The 25262-nt window shown below is 47.9% G+C and overlaps 1 protein-coding gene across 2 annotated transcripts; it reads right to left on the bottom strand.

Moving 5' to 3' along the window:
* Positions 1-1060: 1060 nt before the first annotated feature.
* On the bottom strand, positions 1061-25036 carry WFDC1 (WAP four-disulfide core domain 1). Of its 2 annotated transcripts, none has more exons than XM_072967838.1 (8): positions 24916-25036; positions 24542-24732; positions 13951-14134; positions 11237-11320; positions 10219-10359; positions 4431-4472; positions 3002-3074; positions 1061-1500 (listed from the first exon to the last, which is right to left on the bottom strand). In XM_072967838.1, the coding sequence occupies exons 2-7, from the start codon at positions 24683-24685 to the stop codon at positions 3016-3018; spliced, it is 654 nt and encodes a 217-aa protein (XP_072823939.1). In that variant the 5' UTR covers positions 24686-24732; positions 24916-25036; the 3' UTR covers positions 1061-1500; positions 3002-3015. The 2 variants fall into 2 exon arrangements, with proteins under 2 accessions (XP_072823939.1, XP_072823938.1); XM_072967837.1 differs by having other exon boundaries at positions 24886-25007.
* Positions 25037-25262: the final 226 nt, after the last annotated feature.

Raw genomic sequence — 25262 nt, 5'->3', positions numbered from 1 at the left:
TGGTCAACCTAGTTTCTGATCCTGGGCAAGGTACTTAGCCCCTCTGCGCCTCAGTTTCTCCCTCTGTGAAATGGGTGTGATAAGAGTAACTGCCTTTGAGTTGCCAGGGAGGATTATGTGAGATGATGTACAGTGAGTGTTCAGCGGGTATGGTTATAATTCCTTATCATTATTAATTTGGCACAGCGGTCTCCTGGAGGTGCATCGGCCCCCAGCTGAAAACCTCTGGTTAAGCCTAAATACTGAGACTCTAATTTGTTTTACTTCATCTATCAATAAGTTTCATTGGTGCATTTCCCTTAGGTTCAGGGTAATTAATTACATTTCCCACTCACTCATCATGTTCTCATTCACTCATTCATACATTCCTCCTATCAAGTAATATTTACCAAGCACTAATCACCTTTTCCTTGGCAAATCCAAAATGCACGTTTTTTTTTTTTCACCTTTCCACGTCCCTGAAGCTGGGAGGTGTCCTAGTGGTGACCACCAAGCAGCAGGCATCATTGTCTGCACATGGGCACATCGAAACATGCACATTGGGTGTCAGCATCTTGGTGGAAACTTCCAGGAAAAACCGAGGAACTGCCTTCCGGGAAATTCTGCATCATCAGAATTTCAGAGATTCAGAGGCCACGTTGACAGAAAAACTCGGATACTGGCCACTCTCAGTGGAAAAGTGATTCAGAAGGGTTGGATCCAAATGTGATGATCTTGTGGGAAAGACCTTATCCCATGTATTTCATTTATATTTTCTTTTTGATGTATGTGTAAGAATGGTGTAAAGGGGGAGGCAGGGGACTCCCTTTCAGGAGATGTAGCACAGAACCAACATTATCTTCTGATCCCAGGCAAGGCCTCCTCATGCTTCCACTTGGGAAGAGGCAAGCAGGCCCTCAGCTCTGCTTCTTAAACCCTGGACTCTCTGGGCAGAACTGAGCTGACACCTCATCCCAGTAACACCCCTCTCCCCACCCTCCCACCCCTAGGATTCAATGGCTTCAGCACATCCAATTTAAGATCACCAGGTGGTTAAAACTATGAATCAAGCATGAGTAGGTAAGTTCATTTCCATTTTATGATGAGCAAACTTATCTTGAGAACACGTGGGATGGGTACGTGCCTCCTGGAGTCAAACCTGGAAGAAACCAGTACCAAGCAAGACATGGAACTCTGTCTTAAAAATGGGCTTCACACAGCTCACAAAGGCAGTGACTTCTTCCCACGGACGATCCAGGGAGCTACAAGGTCAAGGGGACTGCTTGGTGTGCCTCCTTTCCAGGATCATAAAACAGGGACCAGGCGCTGGTGAGTGGCTCCCACAAAGTCACCCAGCCAGGCAGGGCCCCACGGGGGTTGAGAGCCAGGTGTCCTGTCTCCAAGCATCTCTGGGGTCATGCTCTGTTGAGCTGGGCATGACCTCTAGGGGTTGAAAAACATTTTTTTACCCAACTGTTTCCAAGGCTTAGCAGAAAGTGGAGGAATGTTCTTGTGCACTGGCTGAAAGGGAAGCAAAGAAGGAATGGATATGAACCTCTGCTTCGGCAGAACGTGGGGTCACAAATGCATGTCATCCACATCCTTCTCACCCACCAGAAACACCAGAAAGATGCCAGTTTACTCTGAGATTAAATTCTTAACTCGCTGTTCAGTCTCTCTGGGTACTATCTGCCTCTGCCCTTCCTACCAGGTTCCTGTGGGTCTTTCTTACAGCCTCGGTTGTACGAGAGTCTTTTTGCTAGTCTCCAGTTTGTTTTTGGTGAGAGTGGCTCCACCTGTAGATTTATCTTTGATGTGTTCGTGGGGAGACGTGAGCTCCACTGTCTGGATCTCCCTCTTCTATAGGTATCATCTTCCTTAGATCCTAATACATCCCTCCTCATCACTCCCATTCTATAGGTGTGGAAACTGAGGCTTGGAGGACTGAAGTCATTTGCCTAAGGTCACCCAGTAGTGGAGCAGGAATTTAAACCCAGTTCTGGCCAGCTGGCTCCTGAGAGCCATCCTCAATTGTCTCCCTCAGTCCTGCTCTCCCCAGTGGCCCCAGCACTTCCCCATTTAAGGTTCACAGACTCAGGTGGGTCAGACCCCTTCTAAGGACTGTTCCTGTCATCAGCAGGTAATAGACATCAATCCCCACAGCTCTAGATTTTCCAGGAGGACTCACACCTGAATATTCTGGAATCTAAAACCTGGGGTATGCCTTGCAAGGACATTTGGGGGAAGTCGCCTGCTGTCAAGGGCTTTCGTTTACTGGGTGGGTGTTCAGTTGTACCCTGGTCCTTTGCATCTCACCTCTGGCACCGGCCTCCCCCACCATCATTCTGTTCCTGCCCCAGTGGTTCCTTGAAGCCAAGATCTTTCCTGCCTCAGGACCTTTGCCTTCCCACTCCTTCTGCCTGAGCACCGTGTCAAATCTTGGCTCAGATGTCACCTGCTTCCAGCGGCCTTCCTGACCCCCCTCTGAAGCAGCTCCCCCACCACCCAGCGACGCTGCATCACATGGCCTGTCTGTCTGGCTTCCTTCCCGCCACTGCAATCTTTGCCTTTCTTACTGATTTGCTGATTGACTGGTTTAGTCTCCTCCTAGGAAATAAACCCTGAGAAGAGGAGCCCTGATATATCCATGGTGTCCCCCCCCAGCACCATGTGGGCTTGCCTGCTGGGTATTTCCACCATCACCACTTAGCACCTGGTTCCTGCCCATCAGAGTTGGCCCCTGACAGGATCGTGTGACAGAAGGAGGGAGGCAGAGGGCCCGCCTTCATGGGACAGAGAGGATGTGTCTGCCTGTTCATGGAACCATTAAGGCAAAGGGATGGAAAATAAGTTGCAACTTAGTCTAGCCTTAGGATTTAGGGCCACAGGTTGTAGAAACTTCCCCTTCTGATCACACTCAAAGCTCTCACATAATTTCACTTTACAATTATACAGGAATTTGAAAATCCTACCCACAGGTAAAGCCCCACTCCTGCCCTGACTCATCAGGCCTCCCACTCACCTGCTGCCATCACTTTATGGAAAGTGCCTCTGTTGTCCTTTCCCAGGTTCTGCCACATTCTTGAAGGCACCCTCTGTGAAAAGAACTGGGCTCTGTCAGGGCAGGTGTGCCCATTCCTGCTCAAATGCTCACGGCTCACCAGCCAAACTAAGACCAAACACCTCAGCCTGGCCCAGCCCTCTGGCCCTGCCCCCTTTTGTCCCCCAAATGAGGTCAGCCAGTCCCCACTCCAGCATCCCCCCTCTCCTCCCCATGGTCCCTGGCCTCATCTGGCCTCATCTCCAGCTGTCTCCTGCCTTGCTCACCACTCACCCTGGCTGCTGTGATGGCCAAGTTGCTTCAACCCCAGGATTTTCACACCTGCTGTTCCTCCATCCACTATTTCTTATTTAAACTGGGCTTCGATGTCCCCTCCTCAGAGAGCCTTCCTTGACAGCCTAGTCTAAGGTGTCCTTTTCAGAGCATCCTGTATGTGACTTCAGTGGTCCTGATCACTGTTATCAGGAAATAACCACTTGGGCCTTATTTATGTTTTAATTTTCTGCTTGATATTAGCTGCATGATGACAGCGACTAGGTCTGCCATGTCACAAATGTAGCCTCAATCTCCAGCACAAGATGAAAAGCAATGTTTGATAAATACGTATTGTCAATTCTTAAAAAAGATATAGTGGATGAATGGAACAATGGATGGATGGATGGAAGACTGGATGGATGGATAGATGGGTGGATAGATGGATGGGTGGATGGACAGATGGAAGGATGGATGGATGGATGGATGGATGGCTGAATGGATGGATGAAGGGATGGATGGATGGATGAAAGTTGGATGGATGGAAGGAAGACTGGATGGGCGGATGGATGGATGGAAGACTGGATGGGTGGATGCATGGATGGATCAATGGATAATTGGATAGATGATAGGATGAAAGAATGGTGTCAGCCATATTTTCCAATTTTTTGAATGAAAGTAGGAGGAACTTTTGCATGTCTAGTCCCAGGTTCTGATGTTTAGCGTGAAGCTATGTTTGCTGTAAGCCCTTCTTTTGCCCACCAACAGACAACAGGGCTTCTGTTTTATTTCCCAATCCTAGTTCCTACTTTGTCCCCTATAAGACACCCCTAAGCTGCAGCCTCAGTCCCAGCCTGCAGCCTAGAATGGCTCCTGCCCACATCAGATGCCACCTGGAGGACTGCTCAGGCAGAGGAGAAATTTTCACAACAGAAGCATCTTGGCATCCCACCACCTCACCCCTAAAGTGCCGTCTGACAGTGTAAAAGCCACCAGGGAGAACACACTCATTTTCCTTCACAGCAACTTCAAACTGTGGCTCTCTTAACAGTCCATGGGGTTTTCTTTCTCTTCTTCACCCCAGAAATGCCCGTGGCCCTTTTGAGTACCCTCTGCAAGGAAGGAATGCCTCTCTTACCTGGATATTCTTTGTAAAATTTGTGTCGGAAGAATCGTCCATCTGGAAAAGAAGTGACAGGATTAAACTTCTTCTGGGGAGTCTCCAAGGCCACACTATTTTCCTAATCATACTAAGGAATTATTTGTGTTTTCCATTCTCATTCTCTCACGCATGTACAGTGTGACATCACAGCTGATTGAATGCAGAAGCTGATGTGAAGACCCAGTACTGTGAATCCACATATTACAATTGTAAACATGGGAAACAATAACACACATCTCACTCTGCACATGGGTTGGAAAGTATAGCTATGTTTAAGAAAAAAATTTTATTCCTGTTTTACTCCATAGTGAGTCTATCATCATTTTTAATGAATTAACACATAAATATTTGGGATATCTCTGCTTTCCTTTCAAATATAGCAAATACCCACAACCAGAGCCCACATAAAGAGGGCTCTTTGGAGTTCTCAGTATTTTTGAGTCTAAAGAGGTCCTGAGACCAAAAAAGCTTGTGAATCACTCTCTTATGAACTAGAAGCCAATTCCAACATATTGTTCAGCAAATGTCATGACAAAATATGTTCCCGTGGGGGACAAACAGCAGTTTTTTGAGTCTGTTCAAAAGAGACTCGAGGAATGGAGCGTATATCTCAGTGGTAGAGCACATACTTGGCGTGTGCTTGGCGTGCATGAAGTCCTGGGTTCAAACCCCAATGCCTCCATTAAGGGGGGAATGAAGAGACTTGAATCTCATTACCACAAACAAAACAACTAGCCTATGACTCTTCACCCTGCTGCTTCACTATCCTCTCTGAGCCTCAGTTTTCCCACCTGGAAATGGGCATACAATGAATATCTCAAGTTATTTTGAGGGATTAAAAGAAAGAATTTCATTTAAAACATGTATATGCAAATATTAGAAGGAAACATATGAAACTGCCACTTCTGTGTGTAAAAAGCAGTCAACTCTTGGCAGTTCCCTGAGTCTCAAATTACTAAGAATTTCCACCACAAAATTTCCACAGCTATCATTAATCCCAACCCCCTCCTCAGCCCTGACCCGATCACAGCAGTAAAATATTTTATGGATGGAGCTGGGGAAATTTAACGTGGGAGAGTGGAGAAATCTGGCCGATCATGCAGACATTTCACTTGGCAATGCCTCCAACAGTCAACTCCACGCATCAGCCTGGTCTGATTGCTATAATGTCAATACATCACATTTGCACACTTGAAACTAATACTGTATGTCAATTACAGCTCAATAAAAAATCATATTTATGCAATCAGTGGGCATTTTGTTCTCCTTCTGTTGTGTGGTCATCCTAAAAATCACCAGGGTGTCCATGACCAGCACTGCCATTTACTGTACAGGGGCCAGTCCACACCCTTGGGCAGAGAACTTATCAGCAACCTCGGTGACAACCATTTCTGACTATTTTCTGAAGCAAATAGCAAGATTTTTCTAGGCCGGAGGCTCTCTGAAACATTCCTGCTCCTCCCTTCTCTCTGGGGATGGATTCCATCCCTGAATGTCCCAGAAAGGAGATGGTGGTCTTTGCAGAACTGGGCTCCCTTCTCACACCTGGTGTGAGTCCCTTTTACAAAATAAATCCACTGATTGGAGCCCCTGCTCCATTTGGCTGTGTGACCGCATTATCCTCATGCAGCAGCCAGTGTAGTCACTTTGTCAGAGGTGAGTGTGGGCCCCTGTGTCTCCCCCATCTTGGATGCTCAGGCTTGGAGAGTCATTGAACTCACTCAGGAGGTGCACTGAGGACCCCAACCTTGCTCTCTGAGAAACCAGATCAACCTTGTGTGTCAATGTTCATTTTCCTCTTGAGAGAGACATGAACGCCTCAAATGTCAGGGTCCAGGCAGACAGGCTGTGAAATCTGAATGCTCCTCAGCACCCTTGAGCAGCCGGCTCTCTGGGGAGACTTGCATCTGAGGCATGTGCATAAGATCAGCAACTTACTTTCAAGCAGTCCCCCAAATAAATACGTAGATTTAGAGAGAGAGTATGGGGTGGGGGAGAGAGAGAGAATGAGAGAGCATGACAGAGGAAACAGGATTTTAACAACTGATGAATCAGGGTGGAGGGTCCAAGGGACTCTTCTCGCCCCTTTTCTGTAAGTCAGAAATTATTTCAAATATGCAGTTAAATTTTTTTTTAAATAAAAGCCTTCTTCCTTGGTTACCCCGAGACAAGAGTGCCCCTTTCCTCCCTTAGACCAAGGCTCCAAGGGAAGTGGTTAGAATTTAAGATGTTTGCAAATTCCTGTACAACCATCAACAATTATTGCTAAGTGACAGCCTGTGGGGACAAAGCTTGGGGAAATGTTATTCACATTTCCATCTGGAAGGCTCAGATCATTCCTGAGGGGTAGGGGAAGACATGCGCACGTGTCCAGGCTTTGGAGCAGGTGGACGGGCTTGGAATTCCCACTCTGCTCCTCGTTAGCCGGGTGCGTTGTCTGGGCCAGTTTCTGATCTCACGTCCTCCCTCTCCCCTAACACAGGTGATGGCAGTGCACATTTCTTGAGGACCTACTCTGTGTCAGGGGCTGCTCTAAGCACTTTATAAGTGTTCTCTCATCCAAACCACATAACTACCCCAAGAAGCCTTTACACTTGTGACTCTCATGACTCTCACCAGCTCCATTTTACACATGAAGAAACTGAGGCTAAGAAAGGTTAGCTGCCCAAGGTCATCTGGGAAGAAAATTGCAGGATTTGAATCTGTTTCAGTGGTTCTGAGGCTGCGCTCTTTTTTTTTAAATTGAAGTATAGTTGATTTACAATGTTGTGTTAGTTCTTGGTGTACAGCATAGTGATTCAGTTATACATATGTTCTTTTTCATTACAGGTTATTACAAGATATTGAATGTAGTTCCCTGAGCTATACAGCAGGTCCTTGTTGTTTATCTATTTTATGTACAGTAGTGTGTATCTGCAAATCTCAAACTCCTCATTTATCCCTCTTTCATCCCCTTTCCCCTTTGGTAACCATAAATTTGTTTTCTATGTCTGTGAGTCTCTTTCTGTTTTGTAAATCAATTCATTTGTATAATTTTTTTTAGAATCCACATATATGTGATATCACATGATATTTGTTTTTCTCTGCCTGACTTACTTCACTTAGTATGATAATCTCTAGGTCTATCCATAGTGCTGCAAATGGCCCTATTTCATTCTTTTTTACGGATGAGTAATATTCCATTGTATAAATATAACACATCTTCTTTATCCAGACATCTGTCAATGGACATTTAGATTGTTTCTATGTCTTGGCTATTGTAAATAGTGCTGCTATGAACATTGAGGTGCATGTATCTTTTTGAATTAGAGCTCCCTCTGGATATATGCTCAGGAGTGGGATTGCTGGATCATAGGCTAAGTCTATTTTCAGTTTTCAAAGGAACCTCCATACTGTCCTCCATAGTGGCTACACCAAACCACCAAGGTTACACTCTTTTTTTTTTTCTGGGTTATGATTTAGGCTTTATTTTGTTTTTAAAAAGCTTGTTAAATTTGTACCTTACTGTAGAGGAAGTAGAAAGAAAAAAGAAAGGAAGGGTGTGGTTTAAAACTGATAAGAGGTCCTTTAGGATCTTTAAACTTCTTTTTTTTTTAATTAAAAAATTAAGCAGAGAATGAAAGCAGGTTTAGAAATCCAAGGATTTTCCATACTGCTTTTCGTTCCAGATTTTCAGTTTTTTCAAAACAGATTTTTTTAACTTAAAATTTAATTGTCATAGATTTTGGGTGTGTGATTTGCTTTCCCCCGAACTTACAAGTTAATAAGTTAGTCTGTTACGATTCCATGGATGTTGGCAAGAAAACAGAATCCTACCAGGTCAGAGATAAGGACTTTATTGCTCCCAGTAGAGCAAGCAGCAGGAGCTTCAGTATACTTGCCAAGGCTACACTCTCAATCACACTGGCCGCTGCTCCTGGTTATACTTCTTTTGCAGGCTTGCACTGAAGCTTAGGGACAGCACCACGAGGTCCTCAATCTTCCAGAGGCATCATCAGTGCAGTCACCTGACTATCCACTCTTTCTGTTTATCTCCATCCTGGTAGTGAGTCTTTTTTGAACTGGTTTGGTCCCTCGAGAACTGCTTTGAACATGTCTAGCTTATGCTGATCTTGGAGGTCATCTAACTGAACAAGCAAATCAGCTGAGAAAGATGCAGTAATTCCAGGCCCTTCCAGTTGTAATAGTGACATTTCAGTCCAGAAAAGTCCTGACTTGCCCTGCAGCTCTTTTGGAAAAGCCTATTCCATCCATATTCCAGCAGGTTCCTACAGGCTGGCCTGTCCTCGGGAGGTACGTCCAAGGGACTGCACACCTCGGCCACCTGCAGTGTGATGTGGTGTAAACAGCAGTGGTGTAAACAGAAGGGATTCTGCTCTGTGCTTGAGAAGTAACAGGCCTGTTTACCTGGATTAAGTCATTTATTCCTCAAAGAGTCTGTTGCTTAACTACTATTAGCCCAGTTAACAAATAAGGAAAGTGAGGCCTGACACGGTTGGGCTATTCACCACATTCAGCAGTAAGGGGCCAAGGGGCCACTGGAACCGTGGCTGTCTGATTGGAGAACCCACTTGTGATTCCCAAGAGCAAGGGAGATGTAGCAGAAACCGCAGATTCCTGGGTGATTCCAATCCTTTTATATGTAATTTTCTTTCAAAGCTCAGAATTCCAGGAACTAGGATTCTCGAGACAGTTCAATGTCTCACAATTCTATTATTTGCAAAGATAACGATGCTAAATGTATAACAGATTTAATGTCTATATTGTTCTTGAAACACCTTAGAGAAAGAAATTCTCAAGTCAGGGGAAAATGCTTTGGGACAATGCACCAGATTCTTTTGGCCAATAGGTCTGCTGCACTTACCCTCAGTCTTGACTGAGGTGCTGCCCTCAGCTGTGAGGGCTCAGAGATGCTGATCTGGGGACACGGGCCCCGGACTGTGTGGTCTCAAAGTTCCCATAAGCTCGTCTTTGACAAGTCACCCTATGTCTCCCCAAAGTGCCAGATTCTTGCTTGCCACCCATTTCTGCCAAATTCCATGCCAAACCTCTCCCACTCATGCTTTGCGAGGCAGGAGTGGTCCCCACCACACCCCGCCCCCCAACAGTCCTGGCTCTGTTGTCCTTGCCCTCCTGTGGAAAGTATACAAACTAAAGCAAAGCTCTTCGCTCCCTTCACTCTATTTATTTATTGCCTTGTCTCCAAAGACAAATAGTAAAGTCACACTGAGTGGTCCCAGCAGAGGTCCTTGTGAAGCCCACTGGCACTCTTTGAAGCCACTCTGAAGTTCATGAAAACCTCCACTCCTGGGCTCTCTGTGTGCCTGGAGCCTCCTGACACCTTAACCCTACTCCCCACTGCGGGACCACTCCACATACCTGCATTTCTGCAAGATAGAAAACATCTTCTTTTGATGTGTGTTTACTGCAACAAAAGTCATCTACGCAGGAGAGAGCCTGGCTCACAATACCCCAGGTGGACAGGTCTCACATCCCGCCCTCATCAAAGTCATAAAACCTATTTCAGAGAAGTCCCTGCCAGGTTTTACAGCCAGTCAGGTACCTGTGCTCTAACTGATCATGCAGCAATGTCAGCAGAGGGGGTTGGCCCACGTCCTGTGCAGATGAGGAGGGTTAGGAGCAGGGAAGAGGGGGGACTGGAGGAGGGTGGGGCCAGGCTCAGGGGTCTGGGAGCTTCCTCAGGACAGGTCTCCCAGGGGAGGTTCCAGGGAGAGGTGGGTGGGGCTTGGGTGTCCTAACTCACCTGCTGGCCGGCGCTGCTTGACACACTGCCCACGGTTGGGGATGCCCTCAGCCACGTCACCTGGGCTCAGGATGTGGCACTCATAGCCCGAGGGGCAGAGAAGCGGCTCTGCCCCATCCTCTGTGGTGCTGCAGGCCTCTGCTGTAGGAGGGACACACACCAGGCTCTCAGGGGCAGCTCCCCACGTGGCTCTACACCCCAGATTCCAGGCTGTGCCTTGGGTTTCACTCACAGTGGCATGTGTGTACCAACACGCCCTCACATGCATCATGATTTACGTACATGTAAGTTCACCCCCACATGATGAAACATACATGCTCTTGCTTACAATCACATGTATGCACGTGTTCACACACCAAAATCCTGATACACACACACATTTTTCACCATCTCACAAGTCCTAACACACACATGCAGCCAGCCACACCCACGTCCACATGCACACAAATCCTGTGCGCGCACACACACACACTCATACCTACAGCTACATACATGCATGAACATGAATGCACAAATACTCAGACACACAGCTACAAGGACAGCCACACGGTTTCATGCAGAGCCACATGTCCTACAGACACAGACATGCACACAGATGTGTGCAGAGTCACGAGCCCAGCTGCTCAAACGCAAAGGTCACACCCGCACCCCTACAGTGGTCCAGGCTCCTGGGCCTGTCTGCTGCTCATTTAAGAAACTGCTCTCCACCCACCCCAGAAGGAGGCCACTTTGGCAGGGAACAGTGAAGCACTGTGGTGACTTTAAGGATCTGAAAACCAACCCCAAGCCCCCTCCTTCTGAATTCTCCACCCAGGGAGGAGGCCCCATTCCAAGGGACAGTCACACCCCACACTGTTCTGGGGATTCTGAGAGCCTGGCCACGCCCCAGCCATCCCCTCCCGTGTTGGGGTGGGTATTTGAGCACAGGCAGCCTGCGGGAGGACGGGCAGCCCCTGGTTATCAGTTTCCTGGGGTCAGCCTGGCTCTGCTGTAGGGCTGGACTTCACCCTGCAGGTACCTTGCAACACCTCCTCCGGGCCATCCAGAAGCCAGCCGTTGCCCCCAAGCCATCGAGGTTTCGGCTGCACTAGCCAGTCTAAAACTAACAAGATAATTCATGGTTAAACCGAGGCCTTCCTTAGGCAGCTGAGAAATGCCCTAGCCTCTGGAGGTGGGGGAGCCTACATCTCATGATGAAACACAGAGTCTCCCTGCAGGAGAAACAACTCAGTCCTCCAGCAAAAGTTCTTCTTTTTAGTAACAGAACTTAATTTTTTTTAAATAGGAAATTTATTAATATTTCCTGTATAGGGAAATGTACACCTTTTGCTATACTTCCTGGAATACTTAAATTTGGTCAAAGCCTCCTATCAATTTGCAGACCTTAAAGACCTGGGGGCCCAGGGTCTCGCCTCTCTGCTCCTTCACTAGAACCTTCTGGGATCACCTACTACATAAGCTCCCTGCACCCTAAACCTTATCTCGGGGTCTGCTTTGGAGGGAACCCACACACAGATTGCAAGGGAAGTGTGTAAGCTGCTTAGCACAAGGCCTGGTGCATTTCAAGTCATGTTAGACTTGAGCAGTTCTCAATTTTGGGGAGCAACTGTGTCCCGCAGGGAAACATCTAGCAAAGTCTAGAGATATTTTTAGTTGTGACAGTGTGGGATGGGGTACTGCTGGCATCTAGTGGGTAGAGGCCAGGGATACAACTCAACATGCTGTAATGCCAAGGTCAGCCCCCCAGCCCCATCCCAACTAGAGTTAAACAATCCCAAATGTCAGGAGTGCCAAGGGTGAGAAACCTTGTGCTATACACCATTATTATAATTCTTACTGTGACTAATTAGTATTCTGACAGCCCTTCCTGCTGGCCAGTGAAAGCTAGGCCTTCATTGATTCATTCAGTACTCACTGAGTAGCTTTTATGTGCCTAGAGACTATTAGGAAGTGGGGGTTTTACAGTGAATGAAGCAGACCAAACTTCCTATTTCATGGGGCCGACCTTCAGGTGAAGGGAATAGTCAGTAAACATATAAAACACAATATTCCAGACTGAGCTATAAAGAAAGCTGAAGCAGGGAAGGCAGTACAGAATGGCCGGAAGAAAGACTGCCATTTAGAGAGAGAAATCTTCCCAGAGAAAGTGACCACCTCTAAGATTTGAAGTTGGTGAGGAAGTGAGCTGTGTGGGTATCTGGGGGAAGGATGTTCTGGGCTGGGACAGATCCCGCAGATGGGCCCAGAGGCCTCACATCCCTACACTCAGAGCCTAAGGCAGTGAACACTTCTCCATAGTCAGAAAACTGGGTTGAAACTCCAGGTCTGCCTGCTGTAACCTGGGGTAAGGGATTCAGCTTCTCGGAGCTTCAATGTCTTCAGCTGTAAAATAGGGCAGATAGCAGGCTCTTCACCCCATGGGACTGTGTGAGCATGAATTGAGAATGATGTAAGGAAAGGCTATTTGGAATGTCATGGACAGTTGTACATTTTGTGCACTGCTCAAAAACACCTGTTCTAGGCGGCAAGTGAGGCTGGGATCCCTATGCTCTCAGTCCAAAGGAAGGGGCACTTTTTTGACCTGTCCAACCAAATAGGAGTACTTTTCTGTGCTTCCTCCACCAGGAGGGGGCGCCAATTTGTCTTTCTTATAAAAGGCCCTGTAGGATCCAGCCTGGCCAAGAGACTGTGCTCAAAGACTGTCATTATGAGCATAATTAAGGGGTGCTGAGTCCCTTGTCATCGCTGTGACCTCACCCCAAAGAAAACAAAATGTGTTCATTGTTGCCTCGGCCGCAGGGGGACCACACCTCTCGCTGAAAGTACAGTCCAAAGCAGGCTGCTATCTATCAAAGACTCAGCCCAGAGCAGAACCGAGAGTGGAGGAAACTTTACTGCCCACCCACTGCAAGCATTTAGGGGCACAGATTCTCCCTCAAGGGGGAGGTAGCTGCCCGTAACCACCCCACCCCCACAGTATTCTCCCGGGGCTCCCTTCCCTCCCCTGCCAAATCTCTCCAGAAACTCCTTCCCTCCAAAGATGAACCTCTGAGGACTGTTTCTCCCAAAGAGATTCACGTTGAGATTCAACAAGCAACCTATGGATTCTCTGCTCCTCCTAGCACTTCCGGTGGTCTGTGCCTTCTCATTTCAGTCCTGCTTTACAGGTGGGGATTTAAGGAGGTGCCCAGCTAGCTAGTAGATTTGAATCTTCCATCCTCTCTGGGGCGCACCCCACCTGGATAACTAAGGTGTCTGGTCTCCATCTCAAACATCCCCAGGGCAGGGCATCGTGAGTGAAGTGGGCCTGGTGGGGTTCCTGGAAAACTGGAGGGGGCCCCCTGCCACCTAGGGGCACCTGAGGCTCCAGCAGACAGTGGCCCAGGGAATGCGGTCTAGGATTTTTAAGAAAAGCTGGAAATCTGGATTGTTTATAAAATAGCCCCCCCCATCTTCATAGGAAGAGGTGTTTTCCGGGAAACAGGCGTCTCCTGGACGGTAGCGCCCTGAGGGCAATGGCGAGCCCCGCATACAGCACGTGCTCCGTTCATCCGGCTGGACGCTTGCTCAAGGAGCTCTGTGTTCCCATTTCACAGATGGGCCCGCCTAGGTGGCTCACGTTTAATTAAGCCCAGCTGTTTCTCCAGTCGCGCAAAGCCGGGCAGGGCGGTTCACCTCTGGTGCCCCCCCACCCCGCCCCGTCCCATATCCCCCTGACCGGGGGACGCCTACCTGGCGGGGGCGGCACGGCCTCCAGGCAGGCGTAGGCGCAGCCGTTGTAGCAGCAGCGTCGGTGCCGCGGGCACTCGGAGTCGGCCTGGCAGCGCGCGGCCTGGCAGGCGCCGGGGGGCAGCGAGCGCGGGGGCGGCGGGCAGCGGTCTGCGCGGGGCTGCCGGGGGCCGCCTGCCTCCTCGGCCTGCGGGAAGAGGGCGGTGTCAGCGGGGCGGCGGCAGCGGATCCCAGCGCCGCCGCGAGCTGTGCGCCGCGGGCCAGTCGCTGGGCCTCTCTGAACCGCCGCGTCCTCGTGTAATCACAGCAGAGCCAGGCTCAGCTGGTTGCTCTGAGGATGAAAAGATGCTGTTTCTCTTTGTAACAGCCCCAAACTGAACTAACTATAAGACCATCAGCAGCAAATATGAATCTGGAAAAGAATTGTATGTTAAGCATCTATCCTGATGTATATACGTACGTACGGACCAGGGTCTATAATGTGTGTATATATATATAACACACACACAAACACATAGATACATATGTGTATTTCTTTACATACATATATCTTTCTTATAATGCATATGTTTATATAGAGCTTTGAGAATTTACAAATCACCCACAAAATGAATAAATGCACACAATAAACTTGAACCAACCTCAGAAACATAACATTGAGGGGGGAAAATGCTGGCTCACAGGAGAACACACAGTGTGAATCCATTTATACTTTGAGTTCAAAAACAGGCAAAGCTGATGTCGAGTGTGAGAAGTCAGGAGAATGGTCACCTGGTGAGTGGTGACCTTAAGGGGGCCTGGGGTGACCCTGGGGGCTGGCCTTGTTCTGTTTCTTAATCTGAGTGATGGTTACATGGTGTGTTTGCTTTGTGAGTATTCATGGAGCTGGATTCAGGATTTTTGCACTTTTTGGTACAATGTTTCAATATAAAATTTAAAAATATGATCAACTATTTAACGTCTAGGAAGTATGGATGAATAACCAATAAAATAAGCATCTTAGAGGTGGGACTGGGAGAGTTTAAGTCACAGCAGGGAACCCAGTCTGGGTCCCTCTGACATCAGACCCCATCCATGCCGGGACTGTTCTGCTTCTGGATTTGAAGGTGTGGTGAATGGAGGGCAACTCTTATATCTCCCTACACACACACACACACACACACACACACACACACACACACACACACACACACAGCTAGACACAGAGTCGGTTCATTGGGGAAAAAAACATCCTGGCTTGCTCTGTCTCCTACTTATGCCTAAGCTGCTAGCCCCATCTAAAATGCTTTACCTACTTACCCCCCACCCCCCAACATATACATAGTTCAAAATCCTGCCCATTATACTGTCCAAGTAAATAATGCATGTCTGCAGACTGGAATAGCATGCAGCCTTTAAAACCTGCTTCTTAGCACAGGGAACTGTATTCACTATCATGTAGTAACCTATAATGAAAAAGAATATATATGTGTGTGTGTGTATAACTGAATCACTATGCTGTACATCAGAGACTAACACAACATTGTAAATCGACTGTACTTCAACTGAAAAAAAAACCTGCTTATGAGGGATCCCCAAGAGATGGTGGTTTGGGAAGAAAATTAAGGTGTAAACAATCTGTATGCTCTGCACCTAACTATGTCTTAAAATATCCATAGGCACACACATGTAATATGCATGTATTTATACAGGCCTAGAACTTTTTTGGAAGGATATACAAGAATCCACAAGAAGCCGTTTTCAAAGGTTGCCTCTGGAGAGAAGTACTAAGTTCTGAAGCCAAGGGAGATTTCTCCTTATTTACTGAACACTCTTTTCTCCTCATTACATGCTCTTTTGCATGGTTTATATATATATATATATATACACATTTTTTTTGCCATGAACACATTTTTTTCATTTTCAAGAAGACAATTAAAACATTTAAAAAGTAGAAGTACTTATTAAGAATTATTAATGACAGTAAAAGCCCTTATGATATGTTGGTAAAAAATTTAAAAGGCAAGCTACAAAATGACAGATGCCTTCAACCGCCAAAGATCCTTGAACGTCCTTCCTGCCCATCTACTGCAGTGGCTGCAAACTCCATGCGCTGCTCCCAATACCCTGTAGGGGGCGTCAGGTCACTGAGAACAGGTCCCCACCAAGCACATCTGCCTGCGGGTACAACTGCCAGGACCAGCGGTTTTCAAACTACCTCCCAGGGGCCCCCAAGGGCTAAGACTGAGGGCCAGAGGATAAGGAAACAGTGACTAAATGGGGCTCAGGGAGGCGGGGTTGCGGGAGACAGCCAGGGGAGGGTGGGGTTCCTGGCCCCAACCAAGCTTCACCCAGAGAATTCACCTTTTTTGAGAAATAGAAGTATAGTTTTCAATATTGTGTTAGTTTCAGGTGATCAGCAAAGTGATTCAGTTATATATGTATTTTTTCAGATTATTTTTCATTATAGGTTATTACAAGATATTGTATATAATTTCCTATGCTATACAGTAAACCCTTGTTGCTGATCTAGTTTGTGTATAGTAGTTTGTACCCAGAAAATTCTTTTCTCCCTTATATAAATTATTTAATTTATGAAAAGTAAAAATGAATATAAAGCCAGTATTTGGTGGATAAGGAAACGAAGCCAAAACAAAGAGGAGACCTTGTAACTCCTGGATCTTCTAACCTCCAGTTCAGCCTTTTCGGTCTCTCTGATTCCTGTAGCCTCATGAATAATTTCCAAGCTGCAAGCAGGGCACATAATCCCACACCATTAACTCTCAGTTTGTTTCTTCAGAATTAATGACATCGGACCCATGTTGGGGCCCCAGCATTTTAATCCTAATCGAAGGTGACAGCTGCCCTGGCCTCCTTCAGAGGCTGGTGGAGGATGCCTTTGCGTGGCCAGGCAGGGACGGCTGGTTTTTCTGCCCAGCCTGTTTTTACATCAAGCCTCATTTATGAAATTTATTGCAACCTGGAGATCAGACGGGAAATGCTTTCCACTCCATCTCCAATGCCTCCTGTCCAGTGACTTCCTAATGGAAGCCCCCAGCAGGGGGGGCATGTGGATAGAAAGCAATTTTAGATGCTCCACGACTCTCCAGGGAAAATTCAAACGTTGTTTCTCAGAATTTGGAGAGAACAAAGGAGATAAGCGCCTTAGAAGTCAAATCGCCCCAGTGATTTACGGTGCAGCCGAAACAACAGATGGTTCTGGGTGATAAAGGACCGATTTCACCGAGGGGCCCAGATTAAAGGATTAAATGTTTTGAAAAATATTTCATGTCATACAAGGTGATGCTCACAGAAGGTCCTATACAAAGGCTGTTCCTGGAGTTCTGAGAAAGAACAGACTTCTAGCAAAGAAATAAATAGATCACCCATCAATGACTTTCGAGCCCAGGGGGTCAAAAGTTAAAGGCAGAAGTCCTCAGACTAAAGGTCAGACCCCAGCTGGCCCCACACCCTGGCCCCTCCACTACTCTCATCTCCTTCCCTGCCTCCCATCGCTTTCCCCTCCCTCATTACTGGTCAGTGCTCAGGCCTCTCTGAGGTCCCACCTCTGGGCCTTTGCACGGGCTGTGCCTCCCTCTAGAGATGCCTGCCTGGCTCCGGCCCCCACTTCCTCCAGGGCTCTGCTCACATGTGCCCTTATCTGGTGCTCCCTGTTCCCCTCTGCCTGCTTCATGTAGCTCCAAAGCCTGATCACCCTCGGGAGGTCCGTGTATTGGCACACTATTTAGTTTATTGTTTTTCTCCTGCTACAGCTTGCTCTCCTGAGGACTTGGTTTTCTTCCCACCTGTGTCCCCAGCACCTCCGACCATGCCTGGCATATAGCAGGTGCTCAGATCCTCTTTGTTGTGGTTGAAAGAAAGCTGTGATGATGAAGATTTGACAAGGATGGGCAGCACCTGCTGGCGGTGATCCACATGCCGGGTGTCCTCCTAGGCATTTATGTGTATGAACTGATGAACTCGCACACCATCCCTGTGTGGTTGGCTCTGCACACCAAGTGGCCTGCAGTGACGTGGGGTTGTCCCTTCATGCCCATTTCATACTCGACCTTACCCACAGTGTCATGCTGCCAGCCAGCAACAGAGGCAGGATTCAAACCTGGGTTTGTCTGACTCTGGCAATTTCCTGTCCCTGGAACCTGGATCTCACCTTTGAGAGCCTTCTTACCTTGTGGGCTCAGGGTCCCTTTCTCTCACATGCCCCTGCCTCCTGCCTGTGGACCAGCACCAGCTCAGGATGTAGCCACTTAGCTGCCTCCCGCAGGTATACTTTCTGGTAAGAACCCATCTCTGCAGCCCCTGCCAGCCGTCCCCTCCATTGCCACTCAGCTGCCACATCAGATCTCTCTGAGAAAGGAGGCAGCTCACCCCAGACTGACGACGTCCTCCATGAAAATCCCAGACAACCCATGATCTCCATCTTTTCTTGTCATTCCTGCTAAGGGATTGTATAGCAAGCTTGCTTCAGCACAGCTGCTGAACATACATTTCTAGTGCAACTGAGACAAGAACGTCTCAGGGCTGCGTGCCTTTCTTGGATAAAAATGGTTGTTCCCTTAAGGTGTCAACCTGGTGGCTATTTTTTTCCCCTTCCTTGGGGGGATATTTTTGGAAGCCTCCATAGATTTGCAGAGCCATTCTTCTGCTGAGAGCGTCAGGAAGCAGGTAGGGAAATACTAATTCTGGGCTGCTTCAGTGGGAAGCCCATTTCCACGAGTCCAAGTCCAGATGCCACTGAAGCAAATGGGTGGATGTCCAACCAGAGGAGGCTGGATGAATAAATAGTGGCACATCCGTACCTCGGAACACCACAGACGCCTTTGAAAAGAGGGCACAGATCTATCATGTTAACGTATTCACCACGTATTGTTCAGTGAAAAAGGCAAGATGCAAAACAGTGTGAGTAATAAGCCAGACACAAATTCTATGTATTATAGGAAATGCCCAGAATAGGGAAATTCATGGAGACAGGAAGCAGATCGGTGGCTGCCAGGGGCGGGGGTTGGGGGGTTAGGGGGAGAGGGGTGGGGAGCAGCTGCTTAATGGGCACAGGGTCTCCTTTTGGGGTGATGGAAATATTTTGGAACTAAACAGAGGTGGTGATTGTGCAACATTGCAAATGCACTAAATGCCACTGAACTGTTCACTTGAAAATGGTTAATTTTATATTTTGTGAATTTCATCTCAATAAAAAGTTTAAACACTATGAGCAAATACCACTAAGAAGACAATGTGTGCTGCTCAAAAATGTCTGGGTGCACACACACACACACCGGAATGTCGACAGAGCTAATGTTTTAGAGGGAGAATTTAGATCATTTTTACTTACTTATGACTCTCTGTATTGTCTGAAATGTCTTTCTCAGTAAACATCATTGTTGTTATAATCAGGAAAAATATTTAAACCATTTCCATTTAAGGAGAAAGAATCCAATCTCCAAAGCTGCCCCAGTTACCCCAGGTCCCTCCCTCAGCTCTCCCACCCCTTCATTCTCGTGCAAGAACTTTACCCTCCTTTGGAATGTTCCAGTGACTTAACGGCCTGACCAACAAAAATGCAGTCTAGGACTGGTTTGCTTGGGTGCAGGAAGAAAGCCAATTTTCCTCTAAGCTTTCCTTGCTCTTCCTCTGGAATTCAGACGTCAAAGATCTAAAAATATGTCTCTCCCTGGAACAGAGGGTTTAAGAGTTCAGTGTGCGGTGACGAATGCCATTTCCTGACCTCGACACTGGCCTCTGGGACTTCCTCGGAGAGGTACTCAGAAATCCTGGATCTCACACCCGGACAAACCATCTCAGTGCATGTCGAGAGCAAGACTGCGAACTCAGCCACCTCCTTCGGCTGGTGTCCACTGAGCCCTGTTGCACACCTGGAAGTCTCCTAGAACTTTCCATCTCTTCTCTTCCATTCTAGAAGGCTTTAATGTAATTTATTCCTTCATTTCATGGTAAAGTCAGAGTTTCCAGTCTTATTCCACACCAGAGCTGAGCTGAACCAGAAGACACTGCCCCTGCCTTCATGTGGTTCAGCTCCAGGACATGGGTCATCTGTGAAAGTAGGTGATGAAAAACTAAACAAACCATGCAGATCATAATGCTGGAGCTAAATGTTAGGAAGGAGAAATAGAGAAGCTATGAAAACTTTGAAGGGATTGCTAAGTGGGATGTCAGGGGATTCGGGAACAGCCCTCTGAGGAGGAGACCATGAGGCTTAGACAAGCCTGACCAGGACTCTGCTGGGGAACTAATGCCCTGAGGGCCTCCCGGGCTGCTGGGGACCTGAGGGGACCAATACCCACTCCCCCGACCACGTGGATCCTGGGGACCTTCACAGAATCCCTAAGAGGGACCTCAAGTTCCCATTGCTTATTTAATTATCATGGTAAAATACTTATAACCTAAAATTTCCCATTTTTACGTGTTCAATTCTGTGGCACTGATGAAATTCACAATAATGTGCAATCACCACTTCTGTCTGTTTCTAAAACATCACCTCATCCCACCCCCAGCCCCTGGCATCCTTGGATCTACTTTCTGTCCTTATGAATGGCCTCTTCTGGACATTTTGTACAAATAGATCCCATGATATGTGGCCTTCTTTGACTGGCACCTTTCACTGAGCATCATGTTTCCAGGGTTCATCCACACTGTAGCGTGTCTCAGACCCTTTAATGGCTGAATACTATTCCACTGTGTGGATACACCTCTCTTTGTTCATCTGTTCAGAGCATATGGGCATCTGGACTGTTTCCACTTTGTCTGTCGTGACCAGTGCCGCTCTGGACGGTCAGGTAAGCTTCCCTCTGCTTTCCTGCCTCCCTCTAGAACATGCCCTCCCAGATTATCATCACACAGGCCCTGCAGGCTTTTTCCTTTGTTCGTTTCCCCCTGGAATTAATTTCAAGCCTGAAACCTCAGAAGACAAAGAAGCCAAGTTCAGAGAGCAGAAAGTCACCTCCAAGGTCACACTATTCATTTATTTCTTCTTCCTTCCATCGATCCGGCCGCCCATCTATCCAGCTCACCCCCCAATTCTTAAAATGTTTCTGAGTGCCTGTGATGTGTCAGGCTCTAGGCTGGGTCCTCGGGTATGATCAAGCCTACCATGAGGGGCTTCACCATGGCACACCACTTCCCCTCTCTCCCACCCCTGGGAAGGACCTGCTGGCTCTTGGCCATGAAGACTCCAGGGCCCACAGATCAGCCCCTCCCCTCCAGACGGATGCATCTTAGTGGTCCTGATGATGAGGTCCTACCGGAGTGCATTCTCACATCTCTCAAGGAGCGAGGAAAGTCTCCAGGCTCTGAGGGCACAGTGATAGCTTCACTTGTCCATGGACAAAACAGTGTGAGGTGAGTCACCCCCTACTTTGGCCTTGATTTCATGTGGGAAATGTCCACCATCAGGGCTGCTGCATGCAAGCAATGCAACTTCCAGTTCCTGGAAGCCGACCTTATGCGTGTCCTAGGGCCGCCATAACAAAGCACTGCAGACTGAGTGGTTTAAAACAGCAGAAAAGTGTTCTATCCCAGCTCTGGGGCCAGAAGTCCAAAGTCAAGGTGTCAGCATAGCTGATTCCTTCTGGAGGCTGTGAGGGAGAATCTGTTCTGCATTTCTCTCCCAATTTCCGGTGGTTCCTGGCCGTCCTTGGGAGTTCCTTTGCTTGCAGGTGCATCACTGTAATCTCTGCCTCTGTATTCAGACTGGCTTCTCCCCATGGGTCTCTGTTTCTGTGTCTCTTGTATTATAACCTCACCAGCCACATCAGCCTACCTTATTTCAATATCTTAATTAATTACATTCTGATGACTCTGTTTCCAAATAAAGTCACATTCACAGGTACTAGAGGTTAGGACTTGAATAAATCTTTTTTTGGGGGGGTGGAGGAAGAGACAAAATTGAACCCACAACACAGATCTGAGACTAGGGTTTTAGTGCAGGTAGTATATTTGGGTGGGGGAGGGTCCCAGGCAGCTCCTGGGAAGAATGAGGATGCAAGGCAAGGAAGGAAGGGGACATCTGGAGACCATGAATGCATAGGTGACTGCTCTGGGCCCCTAGAGCTCAGACCCGAGGGGAACCTCTGAGAAATTATCCAGATCATTCTTGAGAGGAGTCCCATCCTGGGCTGAGGAAGCTGGACCATGGTCCATACCCAGCAACCATCGTCCCCAACCTTCCAGGCCTCCTCATTCCTCCTGGTGAGATGTCACAGCACCCGCTCCTGTGACACTCCAGGATGAGGGGGAGATCAGGCCTGATGATGTACTGGAAATCTCTCTGTGGTCCTAGAACCAAAGTGCTGGATATTTTGAGGCCTAAATAGTCCTGTTGGGCCAGCAAAGAGCACACAGGAGTCCAACCAGAAAAGAGTCTCTCCCTCTGTGCACACGAGCCCTCTCCTAGAGCAAGGACTGCCCTCTCGATGGCTGCAGATGCAGACCTTCTGCTGCTGTGCCTCAGCCCATGCTGAGTCTTCTTCCAGGAACATCCTTCCTCCTTCTAATTGTTAATAGCACTTCAAGATCTGGCCAGAGTCCACCTCCTCCAGGAAGCCCTCCATGACTACAGTATCTCACAAACCGTCTCCCCCTTCCACACACCTACCACCATTTCACTTGCTGCTAGGACTTTCTACACCCGTGTGACTTCCTGCTTAATCTGTAGAGTGTGAGTCCTGGAGACTGAGATTAGCCTTAATACAGTTTCATAGATCACATGGTGCCTGGGGTCATTAAACATCCTCTCTCCTTCTTCTCCACCTGGCAAACTCCTATTCATCCTTCAAAGCCCTAGGTTGAATGTCCCCAATGCTGGGGCAGAGCTGCACACCTTCTTCTGTGATTCCATTGTATTTGCCCATAATTTACCCACAAGAATGTATTGGGTGCCAACTTAATGGCAGATACCTGGCAATGCACCAGGAACACTGCACCAAATGAGACAGAATCAGGTCCCACAGTGAGGAACCTGCCTTCCACCTGGGGAAGCAAACACCATCCAGTTTCATAATTATTTGAGTAAAAGTCACCAAGATGCATTGACCACTCACTATGCACCAAGAGCTCAATGCGTATGGAGTCATTTAATCCTCATACACATGCTAAGAGTGCTAGTATCATCTTCTTGAAACTTCTACGCCTCTGTGCTCCCTTTTGGGGTGGGGGAGCTAAAATGCCACCCTCCCCCACCCCTACTCTCTCTCCTAGTCCCCTTCCTGCTTTATTTCTTTCCTCGACACTTGTCACCAAACACGCTACCAGCAGACCTCGGACATACAGTGGGTTTGGTTCCAGATCACCACAATAAAGCAAGTCACACAATGTTTTTGGTTTCCCAGTGCATCTATGTTTACATTATACTGTAGCATATCAAGTGTATAATGGCATTACATCTAAAGAAACAACGTACACACCTTAATTCAAAAATACTTTCCCTATGTATCTGTGTAACTGAATCACTTTGCTGTACACCTAAAACTAACACAACGTTGCAAATCAACTATATTTAAATTTTAAAAAGTGAATAAAAAATACTCTATGGCTGAAAAGTGCTGATCACAGATCAATATAACAAATAAAGGAATAATGAAAAAGTTTGAAATGGTGTGTGAATCACCAAAATGTGACACAGAGACATGATGTGAGCAAATGCTGTTGGAAACATGGTGTCGATAGACTTGCTCAGCACAGGGTTGCCACAAATCTGCAATGTGTAAAAAAGCAGTATCTGCGAAGTGCAATAGAACGAGGTGTACTTGTGAATGTTTTCCTTTCACTTTTCATTCATTCTCGGCAACCCCACGCCCATGGGGGTAACGTGAGTTCCCCAGGGCTGGGATCTGATGTCTGTGTCCCCACAGCCTAAGACAACAGTGTCCTAGGAAAACAGTTGCGATCAAACTTACATATTTGTTGAAAGGAGCTGAAAGAAACACTTCAATTTGTCTTTTTCAGATGAGTTCATTGGTGCTCAGAGAGGTGAAATGACTTTCCTGATGTCACACAGCATGTGAGCAGCAGAACCCGGATTCAAACTTGGACAGGGCTGCAGGGCACATGTTTCTCACCTCTCGCCACATCATGCCATCCCTTTGTATTGCTGTCACATGTCACTCAATGCCTCCCCCACTCGACTATGCCACCCTCAAGGATGGGAGCTGGTGTGTGCACAGGACCGCACACAGCGCCTGGCCGGGAGCAGTTTCCACTAAATGTTTACTGAATGAGTCACTAACCGCACGGATGCACGACTGCATCCTATTGACATTTGGTTATTGATTGTTAAGACACAACACTCAGTTTTAAGTCCCTGGACTTTTAAATCAGATGCTGTTTGTCAGGAGAAAGTAAACTTTGGTAGGCAAAAGCACATCCCTATCCCCTGTGCGTTTCTAGGTGTCCCTTGCTACTTTACTTCCAGGCACAGAGCTTTTTGAGGACTGTGCGTTCCATCCACTCCCCACCCGACTTTGGCACAGCTCAGAGAAAGAAAGACTCCTGCCCTGTCCAGCCCATGTATGGGGGGTACTTGCATGCCATCCAGCATGGGGATCGCCCATCTCCTCCCAGCACCCCCAGCCCAGGTACTTACTCGGGACTTCTCTGCCAGCCTCGCATGCAATGCCCGTTTCCAGATATTCTTGGCAGAACCTGCTTCAAGGAGCAGAAGCAGGAAGCACAGAGCCCAGATGACCTTCCTTCGGCTGCTGCCCGTCCTGTGGCTGGTCAAAGGCATTTCCTCTCGGATGGTCAGAGGAGAGGGGCCCTCTTGCCGGGTGGGTCCTGGAAGCAGGGAGCAGAAGTGTGCTCAGGCTGCCGGATGGTCTCAGCTCCACTCAGCCAGGTCCCTGGGATCATGTGTCTGCGCCCAGCACAGGCCCCCACCCCCACCCCCACTCCCGGTGGTGGCCGCCCGCCTGGTTATTTTTAGCTTGCCCTATTATATCTGGCCCTAGAGACTCCAACCAAGACCAAGACGTCTGCAGCCCCGGCAGCTCAGAAGGCAGAGGCAGCAGGCAGGAGCACCAGGCTGGCTTGGAGACGTGGCCGGGAGTGGCCCTGTCACTCTGGGATAATAAGCACTTCCTTGCGGGCTGGGTGGTCTCCTCCCAAGGAGATGTGCTGGCTTTAGGGGGGTGGCCAGGGCTGGATGGGGGTGAGCACAGGGGGGAACCAGCTGGCGGGATGGGTGGGGGCTTGTGGCTGCTACCTCGTCCAAGTTTTATGCTGGTCTAACAAACTCTTCTGCCCACAAAAACTTCTTTGGAAGACTTGTCACTGAATGGGGACTGGTGGAGGTAGTGACTGTGGGA

This window comes from Vicugna pacos, chromosome 9 (genome assembly GCF_048564905.1).
Source record: "Vicugna pacos chromosome 9, VicPac4, whole genome shotgun sequence".
In the NCBI taxonomy this organism is placed as follows: Eukaryota; Metazoa; Chordata; class Mammalia; order Artiodactyla; family Camelidae; genus Vicugna; species Vicugna pacos.
Note: the sequence above shows the minus strand (reverse complement) of the source record. Positions and strands in the feature narration are given on the sequence as shown.

What these genes read in the sequence shown, in the direction of transcription:
- WFDC1 (XM_072967838.1), bottom strand. Translation starts at nt 24,685, where the DNA reads ATGCCTTTGACCAGCCACAGGACGGGCAGCAGCCGAAGGAAGGTCATC. An exon ending in CAAGCAGCGCCGGCCAGCAG is followed by an intron (nt 4,473 to 10,218) that starts GTGAGTTAGGAC and finishes CTTCTTTTCCAG; the next exon opens with ATGGACGATTCTTCCGACAC. An exon ending in ATTTTACAAAGAATATCCAG is followed by an intron (nt 3,075 to 4,430) that starts GTAAGAGAGGCA and finishes TTCTTTTCACAG; the next exon opens with AGGGTGCCTTCAAGAATGTG.